A 26,875-nucleotide genomic window follows, 5' to 3' on the forward strand; every position below is an offset into this window, starting at 1 on the left:
GGAAATATTAAATGCAATACGAACAGTGCAGATTTTTTTGTGGCATTTTTTAAATTTTGTCTTGTGTTTTTTGGCTCAGTGGCATTTTAACAGAACTGCAGCAGGACTAAATTTGGCGTTTCTTTTAGAATTTAGCAGCTTTTTTTCTCCCTCAGACCTCCATAGGTTTTTTTTTTGCTTTTTTAAATTTGCATGTGTCAATGTGTGTGGCGTTTTTGGTGGTGCATTTTCAGTATAAATTATTTGTTGCAAACAGAAATCTTTGCATCACATGATTATTTAATCAAATGATTTGCAATGTGAAAAATGGCACCTAAAAAACGCTGGTAGTGAAAAAAAAAGAACACCAAAAATGCCATAAAAACTTGCGTTTTTAAGCTCCAAAAAAAAAAAGTCACTCAAAAAGTGTGTGTGAAGGAAGCCTAAAGCTAGGTTTCCACATGGAGTAAATGCGGCAGAATTTCCGCAACAGAATTCTGTGCGCAAAATCCGCAGTGTATTACAATAACAGCAGAGTGGATTCAAACAAATCTCATTGACACACTGCGGAAAAAAATCCACTGAGAGAACGTTCATAAATAGACCTGCAGTGCGCTTTTATAATCGTTGCACTTTTGTTTCTGGTTTTTCCCTAGTGAATTCAATGGGAAGGTAAAACAAATGTTTTGCGATTTTTGAGGCCGAAATGCTGCGATCCCGCTGCAAAATCGCAAATCTAAAAAAAATAAGCAAACTATACTTACCCCCTGGCTCAGTCATAGTGATGGCTCCTTTTCTTCCCGGCTGTTTTCCGTGCAACCCGGCTGCCTGGGATGACGTTTCATTCCAAGTGACTGCTGCAGCGTTCACATGGGCTGCAGCGTCATCACAGGAGGCCAGGCAGCACAGAGAGCAGATACGTCGCTATGGCAACGGCAGAGAGGTCCTTTTTTTTGGGGGGGGGGGGGGATCTTATCTCTGTTTTCCGCAGTGCCGATTCCACAATTTGGTGCATTTTTTTCGAACAGAATTCCCTATGGGTTCTAGGTTGGCTACACTGCGGACTTTTTTACGAAGTGTATTCGACCTGTGGGATTGTAAAAACTCGAATGGGCTATGGTGCAATATTGTATTGTTATTTCATCCTCAATGTCATTTATACTTTTTCTAATATTTCACTACATTGCTGCAGGATATGTCTGTGTAAATAATAACAGTAACATCAGGACAGTCAATCATATTTTCTATGACCAATTGGGCAGTCAGCAAAAACCTGGCCATGTGTACCAAAGCACCCTGTCACATCTAACTCTCCTTGAAACCTTCCAGCACTATACAATATATCACATACCTAAAATATATATATATATATATATATATATATATATATATATATATATATATATATATATAGTTTTGATAATATCTAAATTGTACTTAAGACCAGCTACGGCTCCAACAATGAACTGAATTGACATTATCAGCAAGAACAGAGAAGCGTAGGCAATGTAAGGTCGTATTGAAGAAATTAGTAGAGAGCAAGACTGTCGTATGGGTTCCTTCACACACACTTATTTTTACAAAAAAAAGCATGTAAAAAAAAAAAAAATATGCCTTTTTTTTTTTAAATAGTAATTTTTTTATGCTATTTTGTCAAAATAGTGTGTTTTACGACCTAAATTTTTACACGCGTTTTTTGTGGTGTTTTTCTTTTCATTCCTCTTTGCAACACTTTTTATTCGAAAAAAAATGGCATAAAAAAAAGAAACACACATTGACAGATTGGATCAGGCAAAATAACCAATGAGATAACCACTGGATGAAAAATGCTGTGATTGAAGAAAAAACGACACTGACCAAAAAAACGCAAGACAAAAAAAGAACGCAAAAAACCCCCCAAAAAACGTATTCTTTGTAACGCTTATAATATTTAACGAGAAATGGGTGGTTGGATCCAGCGCTGGGTGGAATATAAAATGGAAACGATTTCCACGTTTAATAGTTCAGTTCGATAAAATCCAATAGTGTGAAGTCCTGGTGTGAAGAAAGCGAGAGGGAGATGTCCTCAGAGCCTACGCGTTTCGGACGGCTTCGGCTATACCACAGCCAAGTCTAAGGACGCCGAAGCCGTCCGAAACGCGTAGGCTCTGAGGACATCTCCCTCTCGCTTTCTTCACACCAGGACTTCACACTATTGGATTTTATCGAACTGAACTATTAAACTTGGAAATCGTTTCCATTTTATATTCCACCCAGCGCTGGATCCCACCACCCATTTCTCGTTGCTTCCTACCGTGTACCGACACGAGGATACCGGGCGCTATCAGCGACACGTCCCACTGTGTCAGGTGAGCTGGAGGATTCCTCCCTACTTCCTATTTTTGCTTATAATATTTCCCTATTGACTTCAAGCTTACATCTGACCACAGTATTTTTTGCTGGAAAAAAAACACCACAAAAAACATGGCGTTTTGCCTAAAAACGCTGTGTGTGAAGGCACCCTATAGTTGTAGAGTGGAGGGGTGAAGTGGAAACCATACCTGTTAGTAGAAGAAGACATTTGTGTAGTAAAGATTGTGGAAAAATGACAAAGAAGCAAATAAGAGAGAGGTCGCGGTTTTCTTGACAGACGTGAACATATATTACAATAGCTCCTTCCTATTCTCCACGAGGGCAATGACTGGCCTTCTCAGAGCCCAAATTATTCATTTCCTGAAGAGATAGGAAACAGATGTCAATTGTCTATGCTAAAAAAAGCAGAAAGCCCTGGCACCCAGATATATGATGTCTAGCTTACATAATCCACATAGGTCAGACTACAGATGTTCTATTACGAATACGCATGCATTTTAGGAAGTTAAACACTGTATGTGAAAAAATATCACATTTAAAGGCTAATGTCGTAAGTGTGAACATCTACATTACAAACATTATTACCGGACATCAGGGGAAAAAAAAACCGCAGGGGTTTAAGTCAATGCTTCTGTTATCATTGTATTTCTAAGTTTTCCTTTCCATACATTAGAGCAAACAATCTAGAAGAGTGGGGAATATTTCCTAATATTGCTTGGTTTGTAGTCTGCGCTGTATTCCCAAGGCACTGCCTATGTATTGAGGAATACAGCACAGCTACTGAACTGCACCAGCTTCTGCGTGAAAAAGTGGGCGAAAACTCATGTAAGTCAGTCGCACAAGTGTGAAACCCGAGCCCCCAGTTCCTGGCACATACGAACATTTCATAGCGGTTTGAAAATTAGCATTTACCAGGAATAGAATCCTTTTCAATACAATTATTCTAAAAAAGCGCTGGCATTGCAGTGATAAATATGCCCCAATTTGTACAAACAGTAAGGGTATGTTCACACGCTAGACTAAAAACGGCTGTAAAATACGAAGCGGTTTGCAAATCAGCATCTGATTTTCAGACGTTTTTGTGCCACTCGCAATTTTCGCAGCGTTTTTCGCTGCGTTTTTACGGCCATTTTTTTAGCTTTTTTCAATAGTGTCTATGGAAAACGGCTCCAAAAACGTCCCAAGAAGTGTCCTGCACTTCTTGTTCGCGGCCGTTTTTTTTACGCGTGTCTCTTACCTAAGTGTCTCTAAAAGCAGTCCGGCGGCTCAGTTGGCAGCGTTTGGCAGACACACATGTCAAGATTGGGCAGCCCCTTTTTAGTTTGTGGCACTATCTACAGAGGACTCTGTGGCACTGAGTCCTCTGTAGATAATGCCACAGTGCCCTGTGTAGATAATGCCACAGTGCCCTCTGTAGATAATGCCACAGTGCCCTCTGTAGATAATGCAACACACCCCTAGATAATGCTACAGTGTCCTTTGTAGATACTGCCACACACCCACTTGTAGATAATGCCACAGTGCCCTCTGTAGATGCTGCCACAGCGCCCTCTGTAGATTCTGTCACAGCGCCCTCTGCAGATGCTGCCACAGTACCCTCCGTAGATGCTGCCACAGTGCCCTCCGCAGATGCTGCCACATTGCCCTCCGCAGATCCTGCCACATTGCCCTCTGCAGATGCTGCCACATTGCCCTCCGCAGATCCTGCCACATTGCCCTCCGCAGATCCTGCCACATTGCCCTCCGCAGATCCTACCACATTGCCCTCCGTAGATGCTGCCACAGTGCCCTCCGCAGATGATGCCACAGTGCCCTCTGCAGATGATGCCAGAGTGCCCTCTGCAGATGCCGCCACAGTGCCCTCTGCAGATGCCGCCACAGTGCCCTCTGCAGATAATGCCACACACACCCCAAGTAGATAGCTCCATTGGGGCTCCCTCTAGGAGTGGAATCCCCAGCCAGAGCGTTGCCGACGCTGTTGGAGCCCGACGTCACTGTCCATACACAGTGACGTCAGGGGATCCTCCTGGAACGGAATGTGATATCAGGGGCAACCCCAGAGCCGGTGTTCCGGAGCAGAGCACTAGTATAGGCTCTGCGCCGGAACTCTGGGGAAGCCACTAACATCATATGGACAGTGATGTCAGGGGCTTGCCCAGAGCTGGGATCACGGAGTAGAGCCACTTCTAGCACTCTGCCTGGGATTCCAGCTCTGCTCCTGACATCACTGTCCATATATGGACATGAATGTCAGAGGCAACCTCAGAGCTGGAGTCCCGAGCAGAGCGCTAGTAGGCTCTTCCTGGTACTCCAGCTGTGCTCCTGACATCACTGGGACTCCTGCTCTAAGGAAGCCCCTGACATCACTGTCGATGTATGGACAGCGATGTCAGAGGCTTCCCCAGAGTCCCGGAGCAGAGCCTATACTAGCGCTCTGCCCGGGACTCCGCTCTGGGGAAGACCCTGACAACACTGTCCATATATGAACAGCGATGTCAGGGAATTCCACAGAGTCCCGGAGCAGAGCCTATACTAGCGCTCTGCACGGGACTCCGGCTCTGGGGAAGCCCCAGACATCGCTGTTCATATGTGGACAGCGATGTCAGGGGATTCCACAGAGTCCTGGAGCAGAGCCTATACTAGTGCTCTGCCCAGGACTCTGCTCTGGGGAAGACCCTGACAACACTGTCCATATATGGACAGCGATGTCAGGGAATTCCACAGAGTCCCGGAGCAGAGCCTATACTAGCGCTCTGCACGGGACTCTGGGGAAGCACCAGACATCGCTGTCCATATGTGGACAGCGATGTCAGGGCATTCCACAGAGTCCCGGAGCAGAGACTGTACTAGCGGCTCTGTGTCCCGTGGGCCGCAGATGACAGCCCCAAGGGCTGCATGCGGCCCGCGGCCTGTGTGCTTGAGACCCCTGCTCTAGATCATTTTTTAAATGTTTCTACACCTTGATTGGAGTCCACCTGTGATAAATTCATTTGATTGGACAGGATTTGGAAAGACACACCACTGTCTATATAAGGTGTCACCGCTGACAATGCATATGAAAGCAAAAACTAAGTCATCAGGAGGAAAGAATTGCATGTAGAGCTCAGAGACAGGACTGTGTGGAGGCACAGATCTGGAGAAGGGTACAAAAAAATTCTGCTGCACTGGAAGTTCCCAAGAGCACAGTGGCCTCCATAATTCTTAAATGGAAGCAGTTTGGAACAACCAGGACACTTTCTAGAGCTGGCCGCCCCACCAAACTAAGAATTCAGGGGACACGGGCCTTGGTAAGAGAGGTGACCAAGAACCCAATGGTCAGTCTGACTAAGCTCCAAAGATCCCGTGTGCAGATGGGAGAAACTTCCAGAAGGTCAACCATCACTGCAGCACTCCACCAATCTGGGCTTTATGGCAGAGTGGTCAGAAAAAGCTTCTCCTCAGTAAAAAGACACATGAAAGCCTGTCTGGAGTTTGCAGAAAAGCACCTAAAGGACTCTCAGACGGTGAGAAACAAGATTCTGTTGTCTGATGAAACCAAGATTGAACTTTTTGACTCAATTCTAAGCATCATATCTGGAAGAAACCAGCCACTGTTCATAACCTGCCCAATACCATCTCTACAGTGAAGCATGGTGGTGGCAGCATCATGCTGTGGGGGTGTTTTTCAGCGGCTGGGACATGGAGACTGGTCAGGGTTGAGGGAAAGATGAATAAAGCAAAGTACAAAGATATTCTTAATGAAAACCTGATCCAGAGTGCTCTGGTCCTCAGACTGGGACAAAGGTTCACCTTCTAACAAGACAATGACCCTAAGCACACAGCCAAGACAACACAGGAGTGGCTTAGGGACAACTCTGTGAATATCTTTGAGTGGCCCAGTCAGAGTCCTGACTTGAACCAAATTGAACATCTCTGGAGAGACCAAAAAATGGCTGTTCACTGACGGTCCCCATCCCACCTGACTGAGCTTGAGAGGTTCTGCAGAGAAGAATGGCAGAAAATCTCCAAATCCAGGTGTGCAAACCTTGTGGCCTCATACCCAAGAAGACTGGAGGCTGTTATCGCTGCCAAAGATACTTCAACTAAGTACTGAGTAAAGGGTCTGAATACTTATGTCAATGCAATATTTTAGTTTTCCCTTTCAATAAATTAGCAAAGATTACTAACATTCTGTTTTCACTTTGTTTTTATGTGGTATTGAGTGCAGAATGATGGGGAAAAACGTGATTATTTTATGTTAGCACAAGGCCTCAACATAACAAAATGTGAAGAAATTGAAAGGGTCTGAAGACTTTCCAAATGTATTGTATAAGGGTCAGTTCACACAGCGGTTTTTTTGACGTGGAAACCGCGTCAGAAAACGCGCCAAAAAACTGTTGAAAATGGCTCCCATTGATTGAATTTTGAGGCAGATTTTCTGCCTGCAAAAAACTCTGTGTGAACCCAGCCTAAGACTACAGCCTCCATAGCTACACCACTGGATAGGGTTTGATACATTGTCTATGCAGACATGATAGGATTAGATATAGCAGCTCAGTAGATGGTATTACATGTGATAGGATTACATACATCGGCTCAGCGGACAGTATCACACATGATGGGCTTAGATACATCGGCTCAGAAGACAGTATCACACATGATAGGCTTAGATACAGGGCGCCAGCAGTAAGTATCCTTGTACTTACCCTCAGGGGCAAATTTAGCATTTCTGTTAAGTTAAAGTTATCATAGTGGCACACAGTGCCATCTGTAGATAGTGTCACACACCCCCCTGTAGATAGTGCCACACACCACCCTGTAGATAGTGCTACACCGCACACCACCCTGTAGATCGTGCCCCCAAAATGAGTTCTGGTAGCATTTGAACAGCTTATTTTTTTAACATTTTTTACATGAAACTACTGAAACAAATCATAAAAAAATTATACATCCCTGAGCTCAGCGTCTCCTCCTTTAGCCCAAGAGCTCAGCTAGAATAGCATAAACAGCTTGACAAAACCACTTTAAACAATGACAATTGCTTTGTCCTTCAGTGCAAATGACAGTAAATTCATCAAAACATAGGATCTATATTTCATATAATTATCAATACACCCCAAAAAAAGGAAAAAAATGTTTGTGAATCAAACTCAGCATGTTGATTAGACCAAGGTTACCGTATGTGCCAGAGAGTGAGATTTACCTACATACCATTATCTTTTAAGCCATTTTCAAAGATCATTTAAAGGGCCCTTAATGAAGCCGTGTTAGACCAAAGGTCACTGCACCAGCCTAGTCATCAAGTATTTAGTTACTGCTGGGCTTGACTGTCAGTTCCATGTGCGACAGTCTGCCCAGCTATCCAGATGGTAAGCAATTTATTTCATCCCTTCTCATTTTACTGTAAAAATCCTATCGATATCCATAAGCTATTTTATGTAATAATGATAATGGTATTTTAGAAGCTACATACTAAACTTGTGTTTGTACGTCAAAAGTTGAACTCTTTATTGGTGACTTCTTTATAGAAGTAACATCACAATACAATATACTGTAAAGTCCACTCTAACCTATAAATATTTGAAAAACAGAAATTTTAAATCAAATGAAGCCGGTATTTGCTGCAATTGTCCACTGCCCATTAACCTACAGTATTAGTTTCTCGTAAGTGCTACACGCTGGTCATTCCCCAGGCAGAGAAAGCGGCCGCGGATTCCAGCTGCTTTCAAAGCAGCCGGGAACAGGGGTTCTGACGTATATCAGACAGACGAAGGCCAAAAAGACACTATTCTGGCCTGTGTTGATCTAATGGAACCCTATGGACACGTTTAGCGTGTACGTCGGGGGCTTTCCCGATGTACGAGCTAAACGTAAAGCCAAAGCGTGATGTGAACTAGGCCTAAGGGGTAGGGCTTTTTTTCTCACAAGAAACATCTGGATTGGAATTCGGCCTAGGAATATTTGGAAGGGGAGCTCAGGAGTGCAAGACTCTGAAGTCACCATATTGTGTATAGCTTAATATTAACCGGTTCAGGTCTAAGGTCATTTGGACCAGACACATTTTAGCCATTTTTAGCACTTTGGTTTAACAGCTATAACATTTTTTCTTTTTGTTTTAACGATCGGCGTAATTTTTGCGGCAATTTTTTTTAACATCGTTTCTGCTTTGGTAATAAATATTATTATTAGAATTTGAAGAAGTAGTACAGAATATTTTTTTTTAATTCTAGCTATGTTTTCCAGTAATTATATAGTATAACAATAGCTTAATATGTGTATTCGCCATTATCAAACATTACCATTGATATCTTACCCATTTAAGATAATTGGGCCAGGGCTAACGGTATGGCAACAATTCACTTTATTTGTTTATTATTTCACAGTCCTTCCCCCAAAAATCACATAAGACCATTGGGGAGCGTTTTTTGTTTTTTTTACAATCTGGTTACCCACTGTAACTGTGGTTGCACAGCAGCCCCAGTTATGGGGGAAATCAGCCATGTTTTTTTGTTAGGACTGTTCTGGGTCTACTTAGACCCAGCAGTTACAGCTCTGATTTGGGTTCTAGTGTACAACGGGAAACATGGAGGCAGCGGCCTCAACATACATGCTCATTGGGTGAAGTATGTAAGAAATCAGATAAGACAGTAGAGGATTTCACCCCTCCTGGGTACCTGGCAGTCTCGGACAGCCACACACCTGACATTCATCTGACAGCCAGGTTACACCCGCTGCGTAAAAGTGCGGCTTTAAAGACCACCCACTGTAAATTTGATCTACCCGCATTTTGCCTGCTTAGTTCAAATAGAATGTTGGTAACATGTAAACAATACAATAATAATAATTTTATTTATAAAGCTCCAACATTTTTCCAACAAGGGGCTGTACAATAGGTTACAGGGCCTTTCCACACTGTGCTCGCCTCTGACGTATGCCACTGTAAAGGAATACAATAACATATCGCCCCATAAGATTGCATTGCACAAAACTAAGTATACTGCACAGTATTTTTTTTTTTTACTGGATACCTGTTTAAAATAGTGAGGTCAACTGCTCCATTCCATACAGCAGAGAAAAAGGTATACTGACGTATACAAGCCCGACAGAGGCCAAAAGGACACTAAGGGCCTGTTCACATCAGTGTTGGCTTTCAGTTTTCGGGTTTCCATCTGAGGTTTCCGTCGGGTGAACCCCGCAACGGAAAGTCAAACTGAAACCACAGCTTCCGTTTCAGTCACCATTGATATCAAACATTGCTAATGGTTTACGTTCGTCACAATTCCGGCAGGTTTCCGTTTTAACAATGGAATCAATAACGCAGTCGACTGCGCTATTGATTCCATATGAGAAATGGAAATCTTCCGGAATGGTGACGAACGGTAACCATTAGCAATGTTTCCGTCACCATTGATATCAATGGTGACTGAAACGAAAGCTGTGGTTTCAGTTTGACACTCCGTTGCGGGGTTTACCTGACGGAAACCTCCGACGGAACCCCGGAATGGAAAGCCAACGCCGATATGAACAGGCCCTTAGCTGAATGGGGGCAGTCGACTGCGCTATTGGTTCCGGCAAGAACCATGGAACCCTATCACAACAGTGACAAACGGAAACCATTAGCAACATTTCCGTCATTGAGATGAATGGTGAGGGAAACGGAAGCTAAAGTTTCAGTTTGCATTTCCGTTATAGGGTTAACCCGACGGAAACCTCAGACGAAACCCCTCAACAGAAGGGCAACGCTTATGTGAACACAGCCTTAGGCCTCATGCACACGACCGTAAAAACACCCGTTATTGCGGGTCGTAATTACGACCCGCAATAACGGGCCCATAGACTTCTGTTAGTCACGGGTACCTTCCCGTTTTCTCACGGGAAGGTGCCCGTGCCGTTAAAAAAATAGAACATGTTCTATTTTTTCATTTTACGGGCCGTGCTGCTATGCTTTATAATGGGAGCACGGCTCGCAAAAGCGGCCGGCTGCCCGTGGCCGGCCGTGCTCGTAATTACGAGCACGGTCGTGTGCATGAGGCCTTAGGCCCCATGCACACAACCGTATTTTTGTCCACCTGTAAATACTGGCGTAAATACGGGTCCTTGGTCACACGTATTCGACCTGTATTGCACCAGTATTTACGGACCCGTGCCCGTAAATACGGGTCCGGTGTCACCAGTATTGCACCCGTATTTACGGGCACGTTTTTGGCTGCAAAATTGCACTGCACTAATCGGCAGCCCCTTTTCTCTATCAGTGCAGGATAGAGAGAAGGGACAACCCTTTCCGTAATAAAAGTAAAAGCAATTCATACTTACCCGGCCGTTGTCTTGGTGACGCGTCCCTCTCTTGACATCCAGTCCGACCTCCCTGGATGAAGCGGCAGTCCATGTGACCGCTGCAGCCTGTGATTGACCTGTGATTGGCTGCAGCGGTCACATGGGCTGTAACGTCACCCCAGGAGGCCGGACTGGAGGAAGAAGGAGAGAGTTCTGGGTAAGTATGAACGTCTTTTTTTTACAGCTTTATCTATATTGTGATCGGTAGCCACTGTCCAGGGTGCTGAAACAGTTACTGCCGATCGTTTAACTCTTTCAGCACCCTGGACAGTGACTATTTACTGACGTCGCCTAGCAACGCTCCTGTAATTACGGGTGCACACACGTAGTCACTCGTAATTACGGGAGCCCCATAGACTTCTATGGGCCTGCGCGTGCCGTAATTACGGCCTGAAATAGGACATGTTCTATCTTTTTCAACGGCATACGGGGAGGTACCCGTGGCCAATATAAGTCTATGGGCCCGTAATTACGGGAGTTTTTACAGTCGTGTGCATGGGGCCTAAGTTGTCTGTATAATACTCATAAGCAAAAAAAACATGGAATGCTAGATTTAACATAGAATGAACCCTTATGGAAACAGGTTTTGAAGTATGAACTTTGTGCATACACACATTTTAGAGATATACCCATACATGCATATATACCAATATAAAAAGGCTTGTAAACATTTAATCAAAGAATACACAGAAATGGATGGCAACAACTCTGAACCAAGAGAAAAAAAGCCCAACGTGCAGTATACAGAGAAAACGTATTTCTTTGTGCATGGATATGAGCGCTCTGTTAAGGAACAGCAAGCTGTAATTGTAGCCCAGCATGAATTTATCCAAACATCTCCCCATCCATTATTAATGCTGCGAGATTCACATTCTGGCTCCTAACCTTGTACTGCTGCTGATCGCAGAGAGATGGATGAATTTCTCTGTACATGGTACTAGTAGTGGTGAGAGAATACGCACACACATTCTCATTTTTACAGAGTTAGAAATGGGAAGTACAGTAGTTCTCCATTGACCAAAGATTGCTGTATTACATAGGCTGTCCAATAAACACACTAGCTGTGTCCCTAGTCATCTTCAAAGCCAAGCTTTGCCAGAGGGGCTTGTAACATATTCTTAATACATACAGCGAAGGAAAGGTTAAGTCAGGATTTTCAAACTGTATGTTCGCCCCCCTCCCTTCTCATGGCTTCCGGTTTTCGTGCTCGCATGGTTGCTCTTCTGTGCTATGATTCTCTCTGATGTTCAGTTACTCTTTCTTCCCTCACTACTTCTGAGTAAATCCAGTTACTGACCCCGTTCAGTATTTAACCCACCATCTACCAGATAGAACTAACAAAGATGGGTGATTCGCATGGTATAAAAAATTACTTTGTCAAGCTGACAGATATTAATGCCCAACACAGGCAGCCACTATGACTATTACCATTCTGAATCCTACCAAGGTGTATGACATGTCATTAGTTGTCTGGTCATACAGTTGATGTAAGATAGATGCTTATCCTGGCACTTCTAATTCATGAACCGAATGCCAGAAGGATACACAGACAGAAAAGTAGGGAATATGGATGTAATGTATCAGATTTGCATGTTGATCAGACTTTGTTACTGTGTCATATGAAAGTTTTGGCAGTACTTGTCAATTTACATTATTTGATTAAATGAAAACAATGCCACAACCTCTGTAGATTTCAATGCCCCCATTTCTGTATATTTGCTGAATTTATCAAACTGTAAAAAATAAAACATACCATTTGGCATGTGCAAAAACTTGGACATCCTGTAAGCCAATACAACCCAATACTTTTCTGTGTATTGGGACCTGAGGGGAGGGAAAGGGAGCCACTTCTCCCCAAGCCTAGCCCTTATTAAACCTATTATTTTTCTAAAATGCCCCAGCACTTGAGAGTAAAACATAGTTTAGTGTGATCAGGGCACCAGATGCTATATCATGCTACCTACCCATGGTTAGGGCAGCATGAACGTGCTGACAGGTTCCCTTTAACTGCAGATACATATCTAGTGGAACTAGAAGCCATATTAACACACTACGAATCAGGAAACCAAGATACTTGGAGTGGACACATAAAAAGGAGAGAGAGTTTGTGTGTGTGTGTGTGTGTGTATCTATATATGTGTGCGTGTGTGTGTGTGTGTGTGTATCTATATGTGTGTGTGTGTGTGTGTGTGTATCCATATGTGTGTGTGTGTGTGTGTGTCTATATATGTGTGCGTGTGTGTGTGTGTGTGTGTGTGTGTGTATCTATATGTGTGTGTGTGTGTATCCATATATGTGTGTGTGTGTGTGTGTGTGTGTGTGTGTGTGTGTGTGTATCTATATGTGTCTGTGTGTACGGATAGGTCATCAGTATATCATCAGTATATCATCAATGCGGGTCCGACACCCGGACCCCGCACCAATAAGCCGCTCTGGTGGCCTGTGGGCACCGGATGTTATGGCACATAATGCTATGTATGGAGCCTGGAAGCAGCTGGCTCCGTACATAGCATAGCGGCCGTGCTGCAGAACTGCAGGTCCGGTGGATAGGTCATCAGTAGTCAGAAGGTGGAAAAGCCCTTTAATGACCGCTGTGAAAAAAAGTATGGACGGTCATTAAGGGGTTAAAAATTAATAATCTATTTACTATTTTGGATTTAAGTTATTTTATTTTCTATTATCATCCAAGGATGAATTCAGAATGAGTTCCCAGAGAGCTCAGCTGTTAGGTCACTTATCTGACAGCAAAGTGTAGATACATTGCACTCTATTACCATGGCCATAATTTTGAAGGAAATGAGATATAAATAAAGAATTAAGAACTCAAAATCAGTACAAGAGAAATAAATCAAAGTACTTGAAAATCTGCTTAAAACACAAAAAAAATATTGTGTAAGGGTATGTGCACACGATAACTGCTATTATGTCTGAAATAACGGAGCTCTTTTCAGGAGAAAACAGCTCCTAAATTTCAGACGTAATTGCATGTACTCGCATTTTGCAGGGCGTCTTTTACGGACGTAATTTGGATCTGCAGGTCACTTCTTGGGACGTTTTTGGAGCCGTTTTTCATTGACTCTATAGAAAACAGCTCCAAAAACGGCCGTAAAAAAATGCTATGAAAATCGCGAGCGGCTTAAAAAACTTCTGAAAATCAGGAGCTCCGTATTCTCAGACGTTTTTGACTCAGCTCAGACGTTTTTGACTCAGCGTGTGAACATACCCTGAGGGTATGTGCACACGCTAGCTGGCTTTTACGTCTGAAAAGACAGACTGTTTTCAGGAGAAAACAGCTGCGTCGTTTCAGACGTAAATGCTGCTCCTCGTATTATGCGAGGCGTCTTTGACGCCTGTAATCTTGAGCTGCTCTTCATTGACTTCAATGAAGAACGGCTCAAATTACGTTGCAAAGAAGTGTCCTGCACTTCTTTGCCGAGGCAGTCAATTTACGCGTCGTAGTTTGACAGCTGTCAAACGACGACGCGTAAATTACAGGTCGTCTGCACAGTACGTCGGCAAACCCATTCAAATGAATGGGCAAATGTTTGCCGACGTATTGTAGCCCTATTTTCAAACGTAAAACGAGGCATAATACGCCTCGTTTACGTCTGAAAATAGGTCGTGTGAACCCAGCCTAATACATGCTGGATGTAAGCTCTGTTACTCCAGGATGCTGCTGTCTTAACTAGCTCTTATGTACTAAGAAGAGCTTTATTCCTGTACTGATTTCCCCTTCTACAGCTCATAGGGGATCTCCTCTCTTGTGCTGACAGATACTGATACTGAGGAGTGTGATTTCCCCTTCCTACCCCTTTACAGTCAGTCATGGGTTCCATACTTTCTCTCTATCCTGAAAGCCTGTGTGATCACTCCTCCCTCGCTCTGCAGTCTGCTGTGTGTGATTTCCCCCATATCTTCACTCCGATACTCAGCCAACAAAGCCTGGAGCACTGTGCTGTCGGTTTAACGTCAGTAACAGCAGGACAACCAGCTAAGTCAAGGAATTACTGTACATAAACACTCTACAGCAGTAAAATGGTGGGACATTTTTAATGAAGGCTATTTAAAAAGTTACTTAATTTTGCATTTACAAAGCAAATGAACAATCAAAATGTATTTCATAGACTTTAAACACCTTCCATTAAAATAAAAAATTTAGCACAGCTCAGAGCTTTTTATAGCTGGACATTTCTCATGCAACATAACAAGATGGTTCACCATGGATTCCACTGTTGCTCAATTATAGAATGTTATATCAGAGATTTCCAGTGCTGGAAATCTATGAGAAGCACCAAAGAAGTATGGTTTTAGGGGCAACCAGTCAGAGCAATGGGATCGGCTTATTGGTTCACATTTTTTCCCTTATGGAAGTACAGCTGAAGTTACGCATTTATATATGTGTAGCTCAGCCACTTTGCTACTACGTGGAACAGTCATTAACACATGCTATTTACCTACGATTGAAGTTTGTTATATCATATAGTTCCAAACAAACAGAAACACATGTAATTTTTTATTTTCATTGTTTATACAGGGTTTAACTCCTTAACGACCACCCACCGTCTTTTGACGGCAGGCGGTGCAGGTGCTTAGTCTACAGCAACGTCTTTTGGCGTCGCTGTAGAAGAGGATGATGAGCTTCTGAACTTAGAGCAGCCTGCTGAATACAGGGGATGTCCGCGGCATGATCAAAGCCCCATCTTCGATCGCGTCACCGGCAACCTGGTGACGTGATCGAAGACGGGGGAATCCGTCTGCAGTCAGCCCTGGGGACCTACAAAGAACCCCAGGGCTGTCTGCTCAGTATGCCTTCTGAAAGGGCACAATATGTGCTGCACTAACAGCAGCCTGTGTCAAAGTGACACAGAAGATCATGTTACAGGAGTATGCTAATACATTAGAAGTAAAAAAATAAAATTATAAATAAAGTTATCCCTTAACCCCTTAATACCGAATGTACTTTAAACCTTAGTGGCCAAGCAATTGTATAAGTTTTTTCCATCGTCGCATTCAAAGAGCTAAAACTTTTTTATTTTTGCGTCGACACAGCTGTATAAGGACTTGTTTTTTGCGGGACAAGTTGTATTTTGGGGTACTTATAATTTATTGATTAACTTTTAGTTGGGGTAATAGGAAAAAATACTGAAATTTCGCCACTTTTTTTGTGACTTAAAATTACGCTGTTTGCGTGTGGTATAAATAACATAATAACTTAGCGCCAGCCCCCCTGCAGATAGCGCCAGCCCCCCTGCAGATAGCGCCACCCCCCCTGTAGGTAGCGCCAACCCCCTGTAGATAGCAACATCCCCTGCAGATAGCGCCACTTCCCCTGTTGATAGTGTCACTCCCCCTGTATCAACACCCCCCCTCCGTAATTGGCACCCCCTTTCTGCAAATAGCACCACTGTAGCTCCCTGTAGGATCGCAATCCATCTGTCCATATATGTACAGTGACGTTAGGGGCTAACTCTAAAAGCGGAATCCCCTGCCTCAGCATCGGCAGCGCTGTGGCCGGGGATCCCGCTCCAGGAGTAGCCCCTGATGTCACTGTCCATATATGGATAGTGACGCCAGGGGCTTCTGCAGTAGCGGAATCCCCGGCACAGAGCGATCTGACACCGGGGATTCCACTCCTAGAGAGAGCTGCTGACGTCACTGTAGCGGAATCCCCGGTGTCGGATAGCTCTGTGCCGGGGATTCCGCTCCTAGAAAGAGCCTCTGACGTCGAGGGCAATCTTTAGAAGTGGATTCCCCGGCACAGAGCTATATGGATAGTGACGCCAGGGGCTTCTGCAGTAGCGGAATCCCCGGCACAGAGCTATCTGACACCGGGGATTCCACTCCTAGAGGGAGCCGCTGACGTCACTGTCCATATATGGATAGTGACGCCAGGGGCTTCTCCAGTAGCGGAATCCCCGGACAGAGTATCGGCTGGGGATTCCGCTGCTAGAGGGAGCTCCTGATGGCAGACAGTGAGCTCAGGGGCTCTCTCTAGAAGTGGAACCCCGGCACAGAGCGATCTGACACCGGGGATTCCGCTCCTAGTGGGAGTTTAGGTGGCGCTATCTAAAGGGGGGGGGAAACTATTTACAGGGTGGTAGGAGAGACGTCGGGGGCTCCCTCTAGGGGGGGAATCGCCGGCCAGAGAGCTGGCCGGGGATTCCGCTCCTAGAGGGAGCTTAGGTAGCGCTATCTGCGGTGGGTTTTGCTCTACCTACAGGTGGTTGTGTGTGGCGCTATCTACAGTGGGGGGTGTAGTCCGGGGCTCTTAAAGCCCCACAAGACATGAGAGTGCAGCACTGCACTCATTAAAACCCGTTCAAGGCTATCAACATTTATACACGTGGCAACTGCACGGGCATCGGCAGTTGGAACATATATAGACGTATGGCAGTCGTGAAGGGGTTAAACAATAAAATTGTTTTATAGTTGGAGTCGTTACAGATGCGCCGATTCTAAATATGTGTAACTTTTCACTTTGTTTTCATAATAAAAGCATTTTGTAAGGGGAAAAAGTGTTTTTTGTTTTTTTTTCATGGGACTTATTACAAACTTTATTAAACTTTTTTAAACTTTTTTTTTAGTCCCACTAGGGGACTGTACTGTGCGATCTTTTGATCGCTTCTAGAATACACTGCAATACTTCTGTTTTACAGTGTATTATGCCTGCCAGTGTAAAACTGACAGGCATCTGTTAGGCCATGCTTCTGGCATGGCCTAACATGCATTTACCAAAGGCAGACCTGGGGGCCTTTGTCAAGCCCCTAGGCTACCATTGAAACCATCCGCACCCTGCGATTTCATTGCGGGATGCGGTGGGGTGAGAGAGGGAGCCCCCTCCCTCTATAACCACTCAGATGCGTTGCTCGCTATTGAGGGCCGCATCTGAGGGGTTAAACATGATCGGAAACCACTGCTAGTGGTCTCCGATCGTTGCCCCGAAGCACGAGGCTGTTAGCAACAGCCCGGGCTTCAGGAGATCAGCACCCGATGCGGGAAAACTTCTTCTGAATCGCCGATGTGAAAAGGCAGCTCTTCAGAAGAACTACCCTTAGCGGCCGACGTAGAAACACTGTACGCCGGTTGTTAAGGGGTTATGAGATTAACAAAAAAATTAATAAATAAAAGGTCATTATTTTGCATAAAATAAATTTTATTGCCCATACATTACATACAAACAAAAAAACCTACACATTAAGTATCTACACGTCTGTAATAAACTAAACAATTAATTTAACAGGTTATTTAGCATGAAACGTGAACGGGATAAAATACAAAAAATGCATAAAATCGCTTTTTCCTATATTCACGCCGTAAAAATAATTTATATAAGGCCCCATGCGCACGACTGTAGATTTGATCCATAATTACGGACCGTAATTACGGACCCATTAATTTCTATGGCCAACGGACACCTTCCCATATATTTACGGAAAGGCGTCCGGGCCATAGAAAGCTTCCTTAAAAAAATACGACATGTCCTATTTCCTAAAATATAAAGTATGACATGTCATACTTTATAATGGGAGCACGGTCCGCAAATGTGGATGACTGTCGGCTGTGCCTGTGATCACGGACTGTGATTACGGGCACGGTCATGTTCATGGGGCCTTACACAGTGATTTTTTTCTACCCCCAAAAAAAAATACAATTTCTTACACAAAAAGAGGCCTCATACAGCCACGTCAATGAAAAAATAAAAAAGTTATGGCTGCTGAAAAGCAGAGGCAGAAACTGAAAAATTTAGCTAGACATTAAGGCCCAGTCATTAAGGGGTTAAAAGCTATAAAAGTTTGTTTGTCCTATGGGTGATTACACTTGAAGTGTTAGGACACCCGAAAACATTGCGTGCCATTATCCAAGGATGTAAAAGAACGCTGAGGGGTAGATTGCCTCAGCTGCATATTGTTTTATATGAATTTAGTATGCATGGTCTCTTAACCCCTTCCCGCTCCTTGACGTACTATTACGTCATGGCAGCTGTATCGTTCGCGCTCCATATGCCGTAATAGTACGTCTCGGGAGTAACGGCCGTTTCGGCCGTCCTCCCGACACATACAGGAGCTGTGACGCTGCTGTCTTGTTCAGCAGCTGTCACAGCTCCTACAGCGGGGACCGATCGCTGTGTCCCCGCTGATTAACCCCTTAAAAGCCGCGTTCTATAGAGATCGCGGCTTTTTAGGGGTTAAGCTGCCATCGCCGGCCTGCTACGCGACAGCGGCCGGCGATGGTGACTATGGCAACCGGACACCAAACAATGGCGTCCGGCTATGCCATAGACGGAAGCCTTGTGGGTCCTGACAACGTCAGGACCCACTATGCTTGCTGTCAGTGAGTAGCTGACAGTTCTAATACACTGCACTACGCATGTAGTGCAGTGTATTAGAATAGCGATCAGGGCCTCCTGCCCTCAAGTCCCCTAGTGGGACAAAGTAATAAAGTAAAAAAAAAGTTAAAAAAAGTTGTGTAAAAATAAGAAAATAAAAGATTTAAAAGTATTAAAAGTAAAAATCCCCCTTTTTACCTTATCAGTCATTTATTATTAATAAAAATATATAAACAAACAAATAAACTATACATAATTGGTATCGCCGCGTCCGTAACGGCCTGAACTACAAAATTATACCGTTATTTATCCCGCACGGTGAACGCCGTAAAATAAAATAATAATAAACCGAACCACAATCACAATTCTTTGGTCACTTCACCTCCCAAAAAATGGAATAAAAAGAGATCAAAAAGTCGCATGTACCTAAAAATGGTACTGATGGAAACTACAGTTCGTTACGCAAAAAATAAGTCCTCGCACGGCTTTATTGATTGAAAAATAAAAACGTTCTGGCTCTTAGAATAAGGTAACACAAAAAGTGAATGATTGTTTACAAAACGTATTTTATTGTGCAAACGCCATAAGACATAAAAAAAAACTATAAACATCTGGTATCGACGTAATCGTATCGCCCCGCAGAATAAAGTGAATATGTCATTTATGGCGCATGGTGAACGCTGTAAAAAAAAACAAAAAAAAAAACAATCGTACAATTGCTGTTTTTTAGTCACCACGCCACCTAAAAATAGAATAAAAACTGATCAAAAAGCTGCATGCACCCCAAGAAAACTACAATGGATTCCTCAAGGGGTCTAGTTTCCAAATTGGGGTCACTTTTGGGGGGTTCCCAATGTTTTGGCACCACAAGACCTCTTCAAACCGGACATGGTGCCTAATAAAAAAGAGGCTTCAAAATCCACTGGGTGCTCCTTTGCTTCTGAGGCCGGTGCTTCAGTCCATTACCGCCCGAGGGCCACATGTGGGATATTTCTCTAAACTGCAGAATCTGGGCAATAAATATTGAGTTGCATTTCTCTGATAAATCCTTTTGTGTTATAAAAAAAATGGTATAAAGAGGATTTTCTGACAAAAAAAATATTTACATTTCACCTCTACTTTGCTCTAAATTTTTGTGAAACACCTAAAGGGTTCATAAACTTTATAAATGCTGTTGTGAATACTTTGAGGGGTCTAGTTTCTAAAATGGGGTATTTGATAGGGGTTTCTAATATATGGGCCCCTCAAAGCAACTTCAGAACTGAACTGGAACCTAAAAAAATAAATAAATGAGGCAATACTTCATTTCTTACATTATACTGATAATGAGCCGTGCCCACCCCGAGATGACCCCAGTTTTGACCGTTTGTATAAACGGAGACCCCTATTAGACCGTTCCAGTGCCCGGTTTTCCCAAGCATTCACCCCCGAGACGTGTATTTCTATTGATGAGTCCCTGGTACATTTTAAAGGGAGGGTTCAATTCCGCGAGTACCTGCCGGGTAAGAGGGCAAGGTATGGCGTGAAGATGTATAAGCTGCGAGAGTGCATCAGGGTATACCTACAGGTTTAGGATATATGAAGGAAAGGCCACCCCCAAAGCAGACTGCATCCTGGACTACAATAGGTACATGGGAGGGATGGACTTGTAAGATCAAGCCCTGAAGCCCTACAGCGCCATGCAGTGTGGTATAAGAAGCTAGCCGGGCACATCATACAGATGGCATTGTACAATGCGTACGTGCTACGTCGATGTGCAGGCCAGACGGGAACTTTCCTGGAATTTCAAGAGGTGATTATCAAGAACCTAATCTTTAGGGACCAAGAAGGGGGGGCACCCAGTACTTCTGGAAGCGAGCCCACACGCATCGTACCAGGGAAACACTTTCCAGGAGAAGTTCCCCAAACTGGCAAGAAGGGAAAAAGTCAAAAGAGGTGCAAAGTCTGCTATAAGAGGGCGATAATGGATGACACAATATATCAATGTGACACGTGTCCCGAATAACCAGAGCTCTGTATGAAAGTGTTTTAAAATTTATCATACATCCCTTGGTTTATAATTTACCCCAATTTTACTTACCCTGATGCACTCCACACAGCTTATCCCCCCTCGTCTTTCCCCTCTGAGCCCTGCTGTGTGTCCAGGCAGCTGATAACAGCCACATGTAGGGTATTGCCATACCCGGGAGAACCCACATTACAGTTTATGGGGTGTAGGTCTCCGGTCAAAATGCTCACTACACCTCTAGATGAATGCCTTAAGGGTGTAGTTTTTAAAACGGGGTCACTTCTTGCGGGTTTCAACTGTACTGGTACCTCAGGGGCTTCTGCATACATGACTTCACACTAGAAAATCCCCAGTAGGCCAAATGGTGGTCCTTTCCTTCTGAGCCCTCCCATGGGCCCAAACGGCAGTTTATCACAACAAATGGGGTATTGCGGCACTCAGAACAAATTGCGCAACAGAATGGGGTATTTTGTTTCTTGTGAAACTAAGAAATTTTCAGCCAAAACTACATATTATTTGAAAAAAATAATTTTGTTTTCATACCCAGCCCAATTCAAATAAGTTCTGTGAAAAACTATGGGGTCAAAATGGTCACAACACCCATAAATGAATTCCTTGAGGGGTATAGTTTCCAAAATGGGGTCATTTGTGGTTGGTTTCTATTGCATTGATACCTCTGGGGCTCTGCAAATGCGACATGGCACCCGAAAACCAATCCAGCAAAATCTGTACTCCAAAGAACACACAGCGCTCCTTTCCTTCTGAGCCCTCCCATGGGCCCAAACGGCAGTTTATCACCACAAATGGGGTATTGCCGCACTCAGGACAAATTGGGCAACAAAATGGAGTATTTTATTTCTTGTGAAAATAAGAATTTTTGAGCTAAAATGACATATTATTGGAAAAAATATATATTTTTTTAATTCCCAGCCCAATTCAAATAAGTTCTGTGAAGAAACTATGGAGTCTAAATGGTCACATTACCCATAAATGAATTCCTTGAGGGGTGTAGTTTCCAAAATGGGGTCACTTCTGGTGGGTTTCCATTGCTTTGATACCTCTGGGGCTCTGCAAATGCGACATGGCACCCGAAAACCAAACCAGCAAAATCTGTACTCCAAAGAACACACAGCGCTCCTTCCCTTCTGAGGCCTCCCATGGGCCAAAACGGCTGTTTATTGCCACAAATGGGGTATTGATGCACTCAGGAGAAATTGGGCAACAAAATTGAGTATTTTGTTCCCTGTGAAAATAAGAAATTTTGGTAAAAAATTACATCTTATTGGAAAAAATTTCATTTTTTTAATGTCACAGCCCAATTGAAATAGGTGCTGTGAAAAAACTGTGTGGTCAAAATGCTAACAACAACCATAAATGAAGTCCTTGAGGGGTGTAGTTTCCAAAATGGGGTCACTTTTGGTGGGTTTCCATTGCTTTGATACCTCTGAGGCTCTGCAAATGCGACATGGCACCCGAAAACCAATCCAACAAAATCTGGACTCCAACAAACATATAGCGCTCCTTTCCTTCTGAGCCCTCCCATGGGCCCAAACGGCAGTTTATCACCAGAAATGGGGTATTGCCACACTAAGGACAAATTGGGCAACAAAATGGGGTATTTTGTTCCCTGTGAAAATAAGAAATTTTGATCACAAATGACATTTTATTGGAAAAAATGACATTTTTTTCATTTCAGAGCCCAATTCAAATACGTGCTGTGAAAAAACTGTGCGGTCAAAATGGTAACAACAACCCTAAATGAATTCCTTGAGGGGTGTAGTTTCCAAAATGGGGTCACTATTGGGGGATTCCTACTGTTTTGACACCTCAACACCTCTTCAAACCTGGCATGCTGCCTAAAATATATTCTAATAAAAAAGAGGACTCAAAATGCACTAGGTGCTTCTTTGCTTCTAGGGCTTGTGTTTTAGTCCACGAGCGCAGTAGGGCCACATGTGGGACATTTCTAAAAACTGCAGAATCTGGACAATACATATTTAGTAGTGTCTCTCTGGTAAAACCTTCTGTGTTACAGAAAAAAAAATGAATAAAATTGAAATTCAGCAAGAAAAATGAAATTTGCAAATTTCACCTCCACTTTGCTTTAATTCCTGTGAAATGCCTGAAGGGTTAAAAAACTTTCTAACTGCTGTTTTGAATACTTTGAGGGGTCTAGTTTTTAAAATGGGGTGTTTTATCAGGGTTTCTAATACATAGGCCCCACAAAGCCACTTCAGAACTCAAGAGGTACCTTAAAAAAAAGGCTTTTGAAATGTTCTTAAAAATATGAGAAATTGCTGTTTATGTTCTAAGCCTTGTGACGTCCAAGAAAAATAAAAGAATGTTCAAAAAACGATGCCAATCTAAAGTAGACATATGGGAAATGTGAACTAGTAACTATTTTGGGTGGTATAACCGTCTGTTTTACAAGCAGATGCATTTCAATTCTGAAAAATGCTATTTTTTCTAAATTTTCTCTACATTTTGCAATTTTTCACCAATAAACACTGAATATATCGACCAAATTTTACCACGAACATGAAGCTCAATGTGTCACGAGAAAACAATCTCAGAATCGCTTGGGTAGGTTTAAGCATTCCGACGTTATTACCACATAAAGTGAAATATGTCAGATTTTAAAAATGGGCTCTGAGCCTTAAGGCCAAAACTAGGCTGCGTCCTTAAGGGGTTAAAGAGAACCTTTCACCTGCCCATACATGTGCAGCTGAGTGCAGAGAGATCACGAGAGATCACCCAGTCTTGTCCTTGTCTGCCGAGAGCTGAAGAGTGAGAGCGTGCGCACGCATACTCGCACAACTCCGATGCCGCTGCCAAAGATACTCCTGCCGCCATGGAACAGAAGAAGAAGAATTCACACTCTTTTTCTCCTCTTCTGTTCCGTGGTGGCGGCACAGCTGCGCGTGCGCATACGCTCTCCTCTCTCCAGCTCTTACTGTCCTTAGCTGATTGGACAGTGTCAAAGCGATGTTACACGGCCCCTTGCCAATGACACGCCCCATTGACAGTTCAGGGGGTTATTTAAATATCGGGTGCCAAATATAACAGCACCGATATCTAAATAACGGAGAAAGATAGGAAAAAAAATTATAGTGAGACAGGGTTTGAACAGCTCTGCCCATTACATGCAGCACTCAGCTGCACATGTATGGGCAGGTGAAAGGTTTTCTTTAAGAGTACAAACTAGGGATGCACGATGCATCGAAACTTTGATACTATTTCGATACCGTGCACCCCCAAACGGTTCGATACCGTTATTTCATGTATTTCAATACTTAGCTGTGCGGCCGCAGAGCTTAGCATTGTAACACATGAATGTTGTGAGAGCGGGACTGCGGCTGTGTGATACAGTCATTGACCCGCTCCGGAGTGCTGACATGTGCGTGCGGTCAGCATGAGGTGATGCGGCCAGCGCTGCACTAATGAGCGGCGGCACAGAAAACAGCTGTTAGGGATCTGCCAGGTACTTCATCTAGCTACACTCCTGGGATTAATCAATCCACACCTGAGGCCAGACCTGTTCGACTGACACCTTCTCCCACCAACCAGGGTGGCAGGCTCAGGAGTGGGAGAGCCTATCGCGGCCTGGTCTCTCGGAGTTAGCTCCGCCCCCTGCCCTTTATTACCTGCCCTGTGCTCTCCCTCAGTGCTTGTAATTCTTTTGGATTCCTGGCCCCACTGCTGCTTGCTCCAGCCTGCTCCAGCCTGCTTCTGCCTTGCTGCAGTTCTGCTTGACCTGCTTTGCTTGCCCTGGCTTGCTTCTGTCTCCGTGTCCGCTCGGGTGTACTCACTTCGTCCTGGTCCTGACTGTTCGTTCGCCGCCCCGTTTCCTCGTGGCGTTCCGTGGCTACTGCCCCTTCCCTTGCGTGTTCCCTGTTTGTCTTCCTGTGCACTTAGCCAGCGTAGGGACCGCCGCCCAGTTGTACCTCGTCGCCTAGGGCGGGTCGTTGCAAGTAGGCAGGGACAGGGCGGTGGGTAGATTAGGGCTCACTTTCCCTTCACCTCCTTCCTGCCATTACATAATTACAAGCCCTTACCTAGTCTACCATTTCTCCTACGCTGACGCTATCATGGACCCCCTTGAGACCCTGACCCAGCAGATGCAGGGCCTCTCCCTACAGGTCCAGGCCCTGGCCCAAAGGGTCAATCAGGGTGACGCTGCTTTAGTAGTACCCCTCACCTCACCTCTAGAACCCGACCTCAAGTTACCTGACCGGTTTTCAGGGGACCGTAAGACGTTTCTCTCCTTCCGGGAGAGTTGCAGACTGTATTTCCGCCTAAAGCCCCACTCCTCAGGTTCCGAGAACCAGCGGGTGGGTATCATCATATCCCGACTCCAGGAAGGGCCCCAAGAGTGGGCCTTCTCCTTGGCTCCTGACGCCCCTGAACTTTCCTCTGTTGATCGTTTTTTCTCTGCCCTCGGACTCATTTACGACGAGACTGACAGGACTGCTTTAGCCGAGAGTCAGCTGGTGACCTTACGTCAGGGTAGAAGACCGGTTGAGGAATACTGTTCTGATTTTAGGAAGTGGTGCGTAGCTTCTCAGTGGAACGATCCGGCCCTAAGGTGCCAGTTTAGGTTAGGATTATCTGACGCCCTGAAGGATCTGCTGGTTAGCTACCCCTCGCCTGACTCCCTTGACCAGGTTATGGCCCTAGCAGTACGACTTGACCGACGTCTCAGGGAACGTCAGCTAGAACGCTTCAGTGTGCTCCCCTCTGACTTTTCTGCGATTCCCCCCGAGGTCCCGTCTCCTCGCCCCTCCACGGAGGACTCGGAGGTACCTATGCAACTCGGGGCCTCCATGTCCCCTCGACAACGTAGGGAGTTTCGCAGAATGAATGGTCTCTGCTTCTACTGTGGGGACGACAAGCATCTACTGAACACCTGTCCCAGGCGCAAGAATAAGAAGCCGGAAAACTTCCGCGCCTAAGTGATCATCGGGGAGGTCACTTGGGCGCACAGGTATTTCCCGTTAATGTGAAACGCAATAAAATTTTGCTTCCCTTTCAGGTCTCGTTTGCTGGCCGGTCTGCCACGGGCAGTGCTTTCGTGGATTCTGGCTCATCTGCTAATATCATGTCTGTGGAATTTGCTATGTCTCTAAAGATGCCTTGTATTGATTTACCTTATCCTATCCCTGTAGTAGGAATCGACTCAACACCCCTTGCTAATGGTTATTTTACTCAGCATACTCCTGTTTTTGAACTCCTGGTTGGCTCCATGCATTTGGAGCAGTGCTCTGTACTGGTGATGCAGGGATTATCGTCGGATCTGGTTTTAGGCCTTCCCTGGTTGCAGTTGCATAATCCCACATTTGATTGGAATACTGGGGATCTCACCAAATGGGGTAATGAATGTCTGATGTCATGTCTTTCTGTTAACTCTATTTCTCCCCGGGAGGAGGTAAACACACTTCCTGAGTTTGTTCAGGACTTCGCCGATGTGTTTTCTAAGGAGGCCTCCGAGGTGTTGCCCCCCCATAGAGATTACGATTGCGCTATCGATTTGGTGCCTGGTGCCAAGCTTCCTAAGGGTAGGATATTTAATCTTTCATGTCCTGAACGTGAAGCGATGAGGGTGTATATCCAAGAATGCCTGGCCAAGGGTTTCATTCGCCCCTCGACTTCTCCTGTAGGTGCTGGCTTCTTCTTCGTGGGGAAGAAGGATGGTGGTCTTAGGCCGTGCATTGATTATCGTAACCTGAATAAGGTCACCGTAAGGAACCAGTACCCACTTCCTTTGATTCCGGATCTTTTTAATCAGGTTCAGGGAGCCCAATGGTTTTCTAAGTTCGATCTACGGGGGGCATATAACCTTATCCGCATCAAAGAGGGGGATGAGTGGAAAACTGCGTTCAACACACCCGAGGGTCATT

At 44.5% G+C, this 26,875-nt stretch overlaps 1 protein-coding gene across 2 annotated transcripts in view; it reads right to left on the bottom strand.

The window, feature by feature from the left end:
• HOMER3 (homer scaffold protein 3) overlaps positions 1 to 26,875 on the bottom strand; it is a 175,661-nt gene that overhangs the window by 69,679 nt on the left and 79,107 nt on the right. The window contains exon 2 of one of the 2 annotated variants that reach the window (XM_075851171.1): positions 2,520 to 2,691. The exons of the other annotated variant lie outside the window; for it this stretch is intronic. Within the exon in view, the coding sequence (XP_075707286.1) occupies positions 2,520 to 2,539 (20 nt within the window). The 5' untranslated portion in view covers positions 2,540 to 2,691. The remainder of the gene's footprint in view (positions 1 to 2,519; positions 2,692 to 26,875) is intronic. 2 annotated transcript variants of the gene reach the window in all.

Source organism: Rhinoderma darwinii, chromosome 1, assembly GCF_050947455.1.
Source record: "Rhinoderma darwinii isolate aRhiDar2 chromosome 1, aRhiDar2.hap1, whole genome shotgun sequence".
In the NCBI taxonomy this organism is placed as follows: Eukaryota; Metazoa; Chordata; class Amphibia; order Anura; family Rhinodermatidae; genus Rhinoderma; species Rhinoderma darwinii.